Below are 11,455 nucleotides of genomic sequence, written 5' to 3'. Positions count from 1 at the left end.
TTCCCCAGACCCCGATATATTATCATTCGTTCAATTTTGCTCGGCGCGTGGTACAATGCGTATAATCCATTATATTATAGAGTTATCTATATGCATAAGTGGTATGTCTGGACGATACGCTAGCTCGCGTATACCTCATTTTCTCCTATCGTTCACAACGCACATACAAACGCATAAACGCGCACGTACAGACACTCACTTGTTTACGTACACTCTTTTTCTCACTCTTTCTCTCTTTCGCGCATGTAGAAGCATACCAACACGTGCACGCGCGCACTCCTCGTTCATGGAAGAATAATAAATAAAAACATTCGCGATGCGTTAAACGTACAAGTTCGTCAAAATTCGATATCGTTCTCGATTTAAATGCAGCTCTTGTACTTGATGCAATTCACTTTCGCTCCCACTGACACTCACACATGTCGTCCATCAGTGGGATCCTGTATTTTTCTAGTCCAATCTTCGCTTCTTTCAGTCACAGAGATAGCGTACAAGACACTTGGCGTGTCATCTCTGAAAATTTCCGCTCAGAGCTCCGGTGTGACCGGATCCAGCAGCCTCTTCTCCGGGTCCTTCGAGTCGCCTATGTCGCTGGTAATGGGATGATGCCTGCCGCCGGCACCGCTGGTCGCGCTCGGATTACATCGGCAGCCTTGCGCAGCGTGACGGGCGTAGCACGACTCGCAAAGAGTAACGCAGCCTCTCAAGGGCCAGTAGCACAACAGACAAGGCATCAAGAGCGTCAGAAAACTCAAGCAGGCCCATCTGGAAGCTCTGCGGTTACCAGTACAGGAACACGGCTCATCCGCGCAACTCATCGTGATCTCGTCGTCCATGCCGCTGGCGACGCCTCCACCGCTGCCCCCATCCACGCAATGATAGAAGAGACCTTTGACGCAACACAGGCAAGATGCGTAGTCTAAAACTGTCTCGGCCGAGCACAGGCATGTATTGTCGCATAGCCATTTGCTGGGCAACGGGGGTGGCTCTCGACATGACTCGCATCGGCATTTGCCGCAAAAGTCGCAAATGATGGATAGGCCGGCCGGATCGTAAGTCCTCGCGCCGAGAGCGTTGGCTGGCTCCTTGGTAAAGGACACTGGCTGCTTGGTGATGATGTTCTCTCCCGTTGCATTAGCTGTTGACGTGGCAACAGAGGCGCCGGTCGTCGTGGCACGCAAGCCCTGATTCCTCGCGCGACCGCGCGTTCGATGAGTCGGTACTACCGTGGCATCCTCGTGACCCCGATAATTATGATGATGATGATGATGATGATGATGATGCCTCCTCTCGCTCTTCGGACAATCGCCGACGGCCTTGCTGTCAGCGTCAAGGCGTCGTTCCTGATTGCAACGCGAGTGCTTGAACGGCGCTTCGACGTACTCATTGATGATCCTCTCGCCGTCTGGTCGCGGCGCGGCGAGGCTCACCACCTCGCCGACAGGACTCCTGGGCGACAACGCGATTGTCGTCGTCGTCGTATCCGTGGACGACGGCGACAGCAGACTCCTGGAATTTGCGTCACCCGGTGACTCGACGTTCTGCGGACGACGCAAAGACGACGGTCTGCTCCGGAAGGAACTCGATAGCGGTGTCAGAGGCATGGTAGGAGATACCGCTGCCCGGAACGTTGGCGTCCCGGGTGCCGACGACACTGTCGTCGTTACGTTATCCGACACCGGCGGAGGCGGCGGAGGTGGCGGCGGTGGCACGGACGGTACCGACGTTACCGGGTGCACGAGCGGTAATCGCGGCGGCGGGAACGGTCGACTATGATCGTGCACGCGAGGAGCCTCGGCGGAGACGAGGCGCGAATCCGCATCTTCGCCGGCACTACCGATACAATCGTCATTGTCGGCGGCGAAACCGCCGACAGCCGCGCCCGCGGCAATGTTCGTTCGCGAGGAAGGAGGCCGCGAGAGCGGCGGTATCGCATTATTACGTGACATCGGCCGACCGCTCAGTTCAAGATGACCTGCTGCTCCTGGACTATGCGTAGCTGACGTCTCCAAGTGACGTTGCCGCCGATAATCCTGGCACTGCTGTTGCCGATGCTCCACCTTCTTCGTCGCCTCCAGCTCCTTCCTCTCCTCGATCCAACAATGCTCGAGACGGATACCTGCTGCGCTAACTGATCCCCCGGCTCTTCGATCCGCTGCGAAGAACAATCCTTCTTGTGTGTTTGATACCGTTGCTCCTGCTGCTGCTGCTGACAACGATGGTGATAATGACGCTGTGGCACGATCCGTCCAAACCGATGGCGTCCGCTCGCTAGCCCATCGTTCGACAGCCGTCGACGGTGTACCTGGAACCGATGGACTCTGACTTGACGTTGGAGTAAGTGTCGCCTCGGTAATCCGCACTGCCCAGCCCGCGCGAGGTGGTGGCACTCTCGACGAGGACGTTCCATTAGCGAGGATGGGGCTCGGTAATGCTCCGCGTCCGCTTCCTCTCGCCCTCGCGACACGCGCTTCATCCCCACCTGAAACCATTGCAACCAAGAACGTTGTCTTATATGCACGTCTGCAGATATTTTTTTTAAATAGCCAAGTCTTATAGAAACTATCTTTCAAGTACATACATTAGTACTTGTATACATATGCATATCGATTATTTTTCTTAAATATACTCCTTCCATTAAATAATATTTCTCCAAGACGAGTAAAGTTTAAGAGAGAAAGACAGTTGAATAAAATATCATTAATAAGAGATAATTAAGATACTTTTAGACATAATAGTAGGCAGTGTTCAATCCATGTTACTCCAAACATGATAATTCTAGTTCTAATCGCGCCTGATAAGTTTCTGAAAACCAAAGAAATCTGAGGACGGTGTAGCTGAGTTAACGACGACAAAGTACAGTGAGGCGTCGTCGGGTCAGCACCTACCTACGCTAAAAGAGGTTTGGTTTCCACGTGGGCGAACGCGGTATGAGTGGGCCGCCAAGTTCTCGATTCGGTGGTCACCAACCCACTCGTGTAGCGCCCACGATCCCTGGTACGGAAGAACCAGGAGAGCTCATCGAGAGCTCTCTCGTTTGAGCACGACCGATCGCGCCCTCGCCTCGACAACGAACGCATGCGTTGCTTTTAATCGAGACAATATCCCCGAATATATTTCACTTTTACACTTTTAAATCAGAATAGAGGAAAAAAAGTATGACTCTATCTTATTATATGCATTATCATTATAAAACTGTTCGACAACGTCGAAAAAGATTTACGAAGGATGTATATAACTCTCTTTGTATAAAAATGAGAAAATTGAGAATCGAGTATTCCGGAGCTTGAGAGTCGAGAAGGCGTTAGTTTCCGAAAGCAAACTCTTGAATTAATTCTAGTTCTAATCGCGCCTGATAAGTTTCTGAAAACCAAAGAAATCTGAGGACGGTGTAGCTGAGTTAACGACGACAAAGTACAGTGAGGCGTCGTCGGGTCAGCACCTACCTACGCTAAAAGAGGTTTGGTTTCCACGTGGGCGAACGCGGTATGAGTGGGCCGCCAAGTTCTCGATTCGGTGGTCACCAACCCACTCGTGTAGCGCCCACGATCCCTGGTACGGAAGAACCAGGAGAGCTCATCGAGAGCTCTCTCGTTTGAGCACGACCGATCGCGCCCTCGCCTCGACAACGAACGCATGCGTTGCTTTTAATCGAGACAATATCCCCGAATATATTTCACTTTTACACTTTTAAATCAGAATAGAGGAAAAAAAAGTATGACTCCATTATTATATGCATTATCATTATAAAACTGTTCGACAACGTCGAAAAAGATTTACGAAGGATGTATATAACTCTCTTTGTATAAAAATGAGAAAATTGAGAATCGAGTATTCCGGAGCTTGAGAGTCGAGAAGGCGTTAGTTTCCGAAAGCAAACTCTTGAATTCTTCTACTCTACGGGAGAGAGCCACTCCCGTATTACGTTAGGCGCGTTCGAACCTGCATTCGAAATGTGTCTCGTTGCCATTGGATTATACGTACACCTGAGCGGCAATGCCATATAATTGAAGAATAGATACAAGATTCTCTGGGCGCGTTCAACTTTCGAGTCGCGTCGATTATCAAGTTCGTCTTCCAAGAATCGTGTATATATGACGACATCATTAATCGTGGATGCGAGTTTCCTTCACTTTAGCTGTTATCAGTCGCTCCGCTTCGTCGTCTCCCTGGTATAAAGCGCGCGCGATCGCGTCGATCCTCCTCGAAATCTCTCGAATCGTGGATTTAATTTATCGGTTTCATTTACAGTGTACGTTTTATCGCCGCATACGGCAACGAGCATACTCGAGATGCGCTTTTCTTAAAAGAATCAACAACTTCTCGCGCTCAAAAAATCGTGCAAAATTTTTCGCAGATTTATAATTCGTGAAAAATACATTACACGCTTCATTTATAAATCATCGTAAATGCCTCTTATTCACTCTCGAGCATTATACAGACAGTAGGTAGCGGCTCTCGCTTGTTGCGGCGTCGAGAAACAGGCGGGCCATTCAGAAAGGGTGCGCTCCAAGTGGAATGCGCGGGTCGGCTATCGTCGACCGACTGCCATAGGTCAAAGCTTTTAGCCGGCCGTCCGCACCGCGCAGATAAGACGAGCGTTTCGCGAGCGAGCGGCCGGTGAGCTTCGACTGTACGTACGTACAACCACACTGGGGAACGCCGTACTGGATGGCTCCCTTCTCTCGGCTGGTTATTATAATTTTCTAGTATTCGAAACGTTGCGAAAATCTCGATTGACCCGCGTCCACAATCGCAAATATTATCTTTAATCGGATGCACTATATAACGATTGTGTAGGAATGTATATCAGTCGAACATAATTTCATAAATTGCGATTTCGAGTAACTCTTTATAAATTCTTCAATTTCCCTTTTAACATGGTAATCATTCGATTTATAACAATTTCATTCGCGCGATTAAAGCATATAATCGATAAATACGTGTCTTGCAGTATTTCATATTCATTTGGGAATTTTGTAAAATATTGTAGCGATTTGAAAAATGTAGTATACTCGCTTCGTATCTCGATCCAATCGATAATTCTCTCCCGCAGCAATTTTGTAATTCGCGGCAACATTCGAGTTATTTCATCGCAGATATATTGCCTTTGCGGATTTTCCCGGTAACGATTAAATGAATACTGAATCGATCGCGCCGTGCGTAAAATGAAAGGAGTTCGTAGAAAATTTCCGATAAATGAATCGATGACAGCGCGATGATTGCACGATACGTATCCGCGTACAACACTCACACAGGCGCGCACCTTTATCGAGTCACTAATACGAGTTATGGCGCGCAAAAGAAAAATGGATCGCTTTACAGCTTCTCCGAGCCCGAAAATATTAATATGTTTTCGTATAATTATCTATTGTTTTCGAGATAAAATTTGTATATTTTTTATAATTTTATATATATATATATCCTTTTTCTAATAGATTTTTTCTTTATAAATTTATATGTGCATTGTGTCCTCTTTTTTGTAGATAATGTAGATAAATAACTATAATCCTTTATGCAAAAGAAGAGTTAGTTTAACAATAAACTGCATATGCGAAAATAATTCTGCAGACATATAAACTTATATTTGAATGTTATTTATAGTTGGTATATGTATATTCATAAGAAGCACAAGCTTCTCGTTTCCTAATTTTAAATCGAGCGAGCGAAGCAAAAAGCGTGATATTAGGCGAATGCACGAGTTGTGGCATCGCGCGGAATAAACAGTTTTTAATGCTAGTCGGAAATGTCGACGATAAGACCGGATGAGTTCTTCCTCCGATATCAGTTTTCTCTGCGGTTTAGATATGTACAACCAACGAAAATCGCCGCACTAACAAGTTTTGATTATACACACCGATAAGAAGAAAGAATTTCGGAATATTTACGAAACGTCTTCGACCGTGAACCATAAGAATTCGTGTGAAGCAACATTATCGCAAAATTTTTGCAACTATTCCGTAAGACACGATAAATTATCCAGTTTTGAGCAGAATAGAATCTTATAATGTATTAGCTCCTTATATAATATAAGATTCTATTATAATAAATATAATCGAATCTTATATCAACACAAATGTAACAATGTTAATTTTTTATCAAGTCGGAAAAATTACGCGTTTAAAAAATTTTACAACCTTTTAAAAAAGCTAAATTATAATTCGCATAAAGTATAATGTTGTCTAAAATTTTTGTAAAATCATAGCAAACTTTCGCAAATATAATTGACCGTTTATGGATTTTTATAAGAAAGGGAGAAAAATATAAATATATATTCAAAACTTCAAGTGCAATTTCTACTTAAAATTCATATGCTTCTAAGACTATTTATTTTAGATTACGTAATTTTACTTACAACAGCACCTTATATATATGAATACGCGTACTCGAGCCTACCGAGACTGGCCAATGCTAAAACATAAAGCTTCTTTGATACGCAAACTCATCAGTCTCCGACGTTTAATATAGTTGGCTTTTAATTCCGTTCGGAAACGAGCGCGATAAGACCGGATGCGCGTTCTTCCTCTCCCGTTATCTGTTTCTCCCCGCGTGTTTCATACGTAGCATGATCCGTTAACGAGTTTACGCGCGACGATAACGCACTTCTCTTTCTTTCTCCTGCGCTCAATCTCACGGGTGCGCGTAAAAAATTCATGCGACAAATATCTCGTGAAATCCGTGAAACTCGCCGATTGCCATTTTTTATTTAGCGCCTTACGTGATATCCCGCGGTGCGGGAGCGGTGTGTTATAATCAGGGTCGAGACCATACTCGCGCGATACGTCGAGGAAATTTTTCGTTCTGGCATCCGTCTGAAAGCGCAACACTATAACCGCGCGGTGACCAAGATTTATATAAATTCCACATTAACGAGCGCCAACGTTGATTAGTGTCGCAATCTGCCTTATATTTCATTATTAACATTAATCATTTTTAACTATATATATAAATCTCTCCTTTGCGCATTATTATACGTGATGAAACCAAGTCTGCGATTTCAAATCGCCTAGAGACATTTACGATTAACTTCAAACTCGAAATTTATGGCGTTATTATCCAAATTCTAAACTTGCGTATACGCTGTGAAAAAAAAAAAAAAAAGATAAATCAGATAACTAGTTAATTATTCAACTAACGTTCGACTGACTTTATAACTCAGTAATTGCTTTGTAGAACTTTATAGTTGCAACTTTGATATATTACCGGATGTACATCCGGTCTTCTAATAGCGATAACGAATTAATCGTGAAAGAAAATTCTATCTTAACTCGGAAATTTTGAAAAAATTCGAATAAAATTGATATCTCGATTGCGAGTTGCCCTAGATTTCGTCGGATGTATATCGATTGATAGATTCGACAAACTTGTCATACAACCGTAATTAACATTGAAACAGTTTTGAATTTATATAATATAGAGATAGACGTTCCCTCCTTCTTCAATTGTACTAAGAAATAATTTTTATAAATCGCTGAATTTTCGAATCGCTGAAAAACAATGTGGGGGAAAAATTATCTCAAAATTACATAAGCTAACGAAGACGGATACTTTTCGTTGTGATTTTATTCCATTTTTTTTCCCCTTTTTTATATGAGATTTAAAAAATTAAGAAATTCAATTTTTCGCGATTGTCTTGTCCGAGTGTAATCCAATTCCAAAGGATATAAAAGATATGGAAGAAGCGATATAAATTTGACTATCGAATAGAATCTATCATTATCAACTGTGTAAGCTGTTTAATATTAACGTTAACGCAAAAAAGGAAAGGAGAACTTACTGAAAATTCATAGGACTAGCGGGCGGCCAGAAAAGAACGTGGATTCCGCCGTGGCCGACCAAGTTTGGCGGGAGCAGCGGAACGCACTCTCACACGCGAGCACAATTCGCAGGACGGCGAAAACGATCCCGAGGACACTCGCGAAAAAACGTTCCCGTGATGGTGGAGCACGTCGAGCAGTCGTGGTCGACAAGGATTCGGGCTACCGCTACGTAGCGACAGTCGAATCCGCATTCTCTCTCGACTTGGCACGGCGACGGCGACGGCGACGGCATCGAAGAGACTAGCGCGCCGTCCTTCTCGAGAAAGAGGGAGAGAGAGAGAGAGAGAGATAGAGAGAGATGCGCGAGTGGAGGAATCCACGAGCTCTCCGACGGGAGCGCGAGAGATCCGCTACTCGCACTTTCGTCCCTCGTTCATTCCACTCTCTTGCCACACTCTTTTTCTTCCCTTTTCCTTCTGCCCTCGTGAATATCACAGGCGGAGAAAAATATCAATCTCGAAACGCTACCGTGCTATTCGAAATACCAAACGGGCGAGGCTCGAAAAGAACTCGTGGCAACAGCTGGACACCGAAGAGAAGCCGAGTGTGAGCGAGAGCGAGACAGATGAATGGACACGAAACGCACACGACAACTGCCGATGAACGACTGACAATGGGTTCGTCGCTAGCGAATCGGGCATCGGGCATCGGGCATCGGGCTGGAAAGGCGGCGGCCGAATGGGGGGAGAAAGAGAGACGCGAGAGAAGGAGGGATATAGCGCGCGCAGCAGCGGGACGAAACGTGGGCGGAGGGAGGGGAAACAGGAAGAGAGACGGTGGGAAGGAAGCCATGAATGGCGACAGTCGGACGCGGGGAGAAGAGGAGAAAAAGCGAAGAGAGGTAGGAGCGGGAACGCGGGCGGGGGACGGTTAGGAGGAAGAGAGAGAGAGAGGGAAGGATTCTCTGACGGGTGGTGTTCGCGCATAGTACGGCGTCGCCATCTGGCGATAACGTGGCTGAAACGTGCACCGTTCCCGGCCGGCCGACGCACACGAAGCTTTTTATGAATGGACGGAAGCTATCATTGAAGCTTCGGATTGAATGAAAACATTACCTACGTCGTCACCGCCGTGCGGCACCGCGCCGTCACACGGTGTCGGCGCGGTGCCGCATGGCTCAACGTTTGGCGTGCTCGCGTTTGACGGATGAGGAGTGGTGGTAATAGCGATGTTGCTGGCGATGCTGATGATGATGATGATGATGATGATGATGATGATGATGATGATGATGAAGATGACGATGACGATGGTTGTTGGCGAGGCGATGTCGTTTGCGTGACGACATCGACGTCGTCACCATCGTCTTCGTCGACTAATCAACCACCCGTTTTTTCGTCTCTCTTTTTTTCGTACTCCGCTGCCATTTCCGTACCTCGTAAAAATACTCGGCTCGAGCGCAAGGAATATTATCGATAGAGGCGTTATCAATCGCTATCAGAGAGAGGAGAAAGAGATAGAGAGTGGACAGGAGGGGAGGGGAGGAGAGGAGAGGAGAGGACAGGAGGGACAGTGAGAAGAGACGTGCAAGGGCACACAGCGCGTATGATGCCGCGTTTCAGCAACATAGTGTTTCGAGATCCAGAGTATCATTCCATGATACGTTGCGAGATATAATTTCTCGAATTCATCGTCGCGCACGATGTCGCCATTTTCTCTAATAACGAAACTGAACATGAACATATACATTTTAAAACATTGAATAAAATAGTAAATTACACTGCAATATGCAAATGTGAAATGATAATTTAATAAGATATGTTGTAGACCGCGTAATTAAAATAGATACGCGTCCTGTAGGATTAGAGAAAGCGAAAAATTGGAGCTTTTCTGGCTCATCAAAATAAATTATTTAATCTACAAATAAATCTTGCGAAACTCTGTCTTTTTTCTATATATGTAAGTATAGGCTTCTCTCTCTTTAGGTATTGAAAAAACACATGTGGAAAATCGATCTCGAGACGTTTCCCCTCGTGTTGCTTCTGCAGTCTCGACTTACATACGATCGCACAAGTATGGACGACAAGCTGCACGAGCAACGAGGCGAGTTCGCGAGTATGAAGGGGCCGGAGCCGACAGAGGGCACGGATAGAAAAGAACGGAGAAAGAGGAAATAAGAGGAAGTGAGAGAAACAGCGTGCAGCCGTCTCATTCTGGCGCGTTACTCGATTCTATATTTATCCCACTCATTAATTCCATCCTCGTCGTGCACCGTTCATTCATTCGTGCGCCCACTTCTCGCTCCCTCCCTCACTCTCTCTCTCTCTCTCTCTCTTTGCGTTAACCTCTTCTCGCTCTCCCTCTCTGTCTCACGCGCGCGCGCAAACACGCACGTTCATTCATCTCGTCTCTGTCTAATCATCGCCCGTATCGCCGACGCTCCCGTCCTCTCTCTCTCTCTCTCTCTCTCTCTCACTCTCTCTCGTTTTCTTCCTCTCCCCCGCGCTGTCGTTCTCGTACCGGGCACGTCGCTCCCACTCGTCCCCCTTTCTTCGCCCCACGACATCTTCTCCCTTCCACCCCCTCTTCCTCCTCCTCCTCCTTCTCCTTCTCCTACCAATCTGACACATCCGCAGCGCTGTGAATGCAATGACGTACGCACGCGTAGCGCGAGCCCGATTGTTTCAACAATTTCGAAAAAAGCTGTATCGATATACTTGTTTTTTATAATCTGTCAAATAAAACGAAAGTAAAATTCAAAGATGTATTATAATATCCATGAGCAAGATTATTCCATACTTGGAAAAATTTCGAAACCACAACGGTAATTACTCTTTTGTCATCAGTATTGCGACTCGGGAGAAGATGGAGACTAGAGAGATTAGAGCCCTGAGACGAGTAACTGGATCTCGGAATAACAAGACGCGAATCGTTTCGCTTCTTTTCTCAATGATGTACAGAACAGACGCGAGCACCTTTTGTCGAAAAACGAATATGCCAGGCTCGTCGAGGTTTTATTCTCGGTATTTGTGCGCGCGCGTCCCCCCCGCATGCAGGTTTGGCACTAGACGTTAATGTCATCTCGTCGTCTTTCCGGTGAAACGGCTCCGAGATCCGAGCAAACCGGCCAAAACATCTTGACTTATCGCTTCCTGGTAGTCGTCGATTCTTGCGTAGTCGCGACAATTTCCAACGTATACGCAATGCGAAACACATGTTGACACGCGACGCTCGTCTGAAAGACTCGACACATGCATCCGGAAAAATGACGTAGTTATTATTATTAGAAAAATGTATCGCGCAATCGCGTCTTTCGGAATAGAACTCGTTTCTCGGAAAAAAAGTCCAGGTCACTATACGAATAAATTATTAGAAGAAAACAAATTATTTCGATCAAGTATGACGATTATTATCAGCAAATATCGATCGAGTATGACGATTATTATCAGAATATCAGAAACTATTCTCCGCGTTGCAGAGATTACTATCCATAACGAGACGGAAAGAAGATTGCAAATATATATTTTTCACGTTTTCTTCTTATAAGCTAAAATATTTTACTTTTAAGATTAACATTTATTTAAAACATATTAACAAAGATTCTATTTCTGTTAAATGAAAAATCAAAGATTGACATACATTGGAACGGGGTTCGCTGATCCGTCGCTATGTCGCTGATTCGATGGTGGGAGGGGGGG

At 45.5% G+C, this 11,455-nt stretch overlaps 1 protein-coding gene across 1 annotated transcript in view; it reads right to left on the bottom strand.

The window, feature by feature from the left end:
• Positions 1-9: 9 nt before the first annotated feature.
• LOC115234834 (flocculation protein FLO11) overlaps positions 10-11,455 on the bottom strand; it is a gene marked incomplete at its 5' end in the record, with an annotated part of 28,832 nt that continues 17,386 nt past the window's right edge. Inside the window, one exon of the mRNA XM_029806181.1 lies at positions 10-2,482. Within this exon, the coding sequence (XP_029662041.1) occupies positions 528-2,482 (1,955 nt within the window). The remainder of the gene's footprint in view (positions 2,483-11,455) is intronic.

Source organism: Formica exsecta, unplaced genomic scaffold (genome assembly GCF_003651465.1).
Source record: "Formica exsecta isolate Colony F162 unplaced genomic scaffold, ASM365146v1 scaffold21, whole genome shotgun sequence".
Taxonomy (NCBI): Eukaryota; Metazoa; Arthropoda; class Insecta; order Hymenoptera; family Formicidae; genus Formica; species Formica exsecta.
This window is presented reverse-complemented; position numbering and strand designations above follow the sequence as displayed.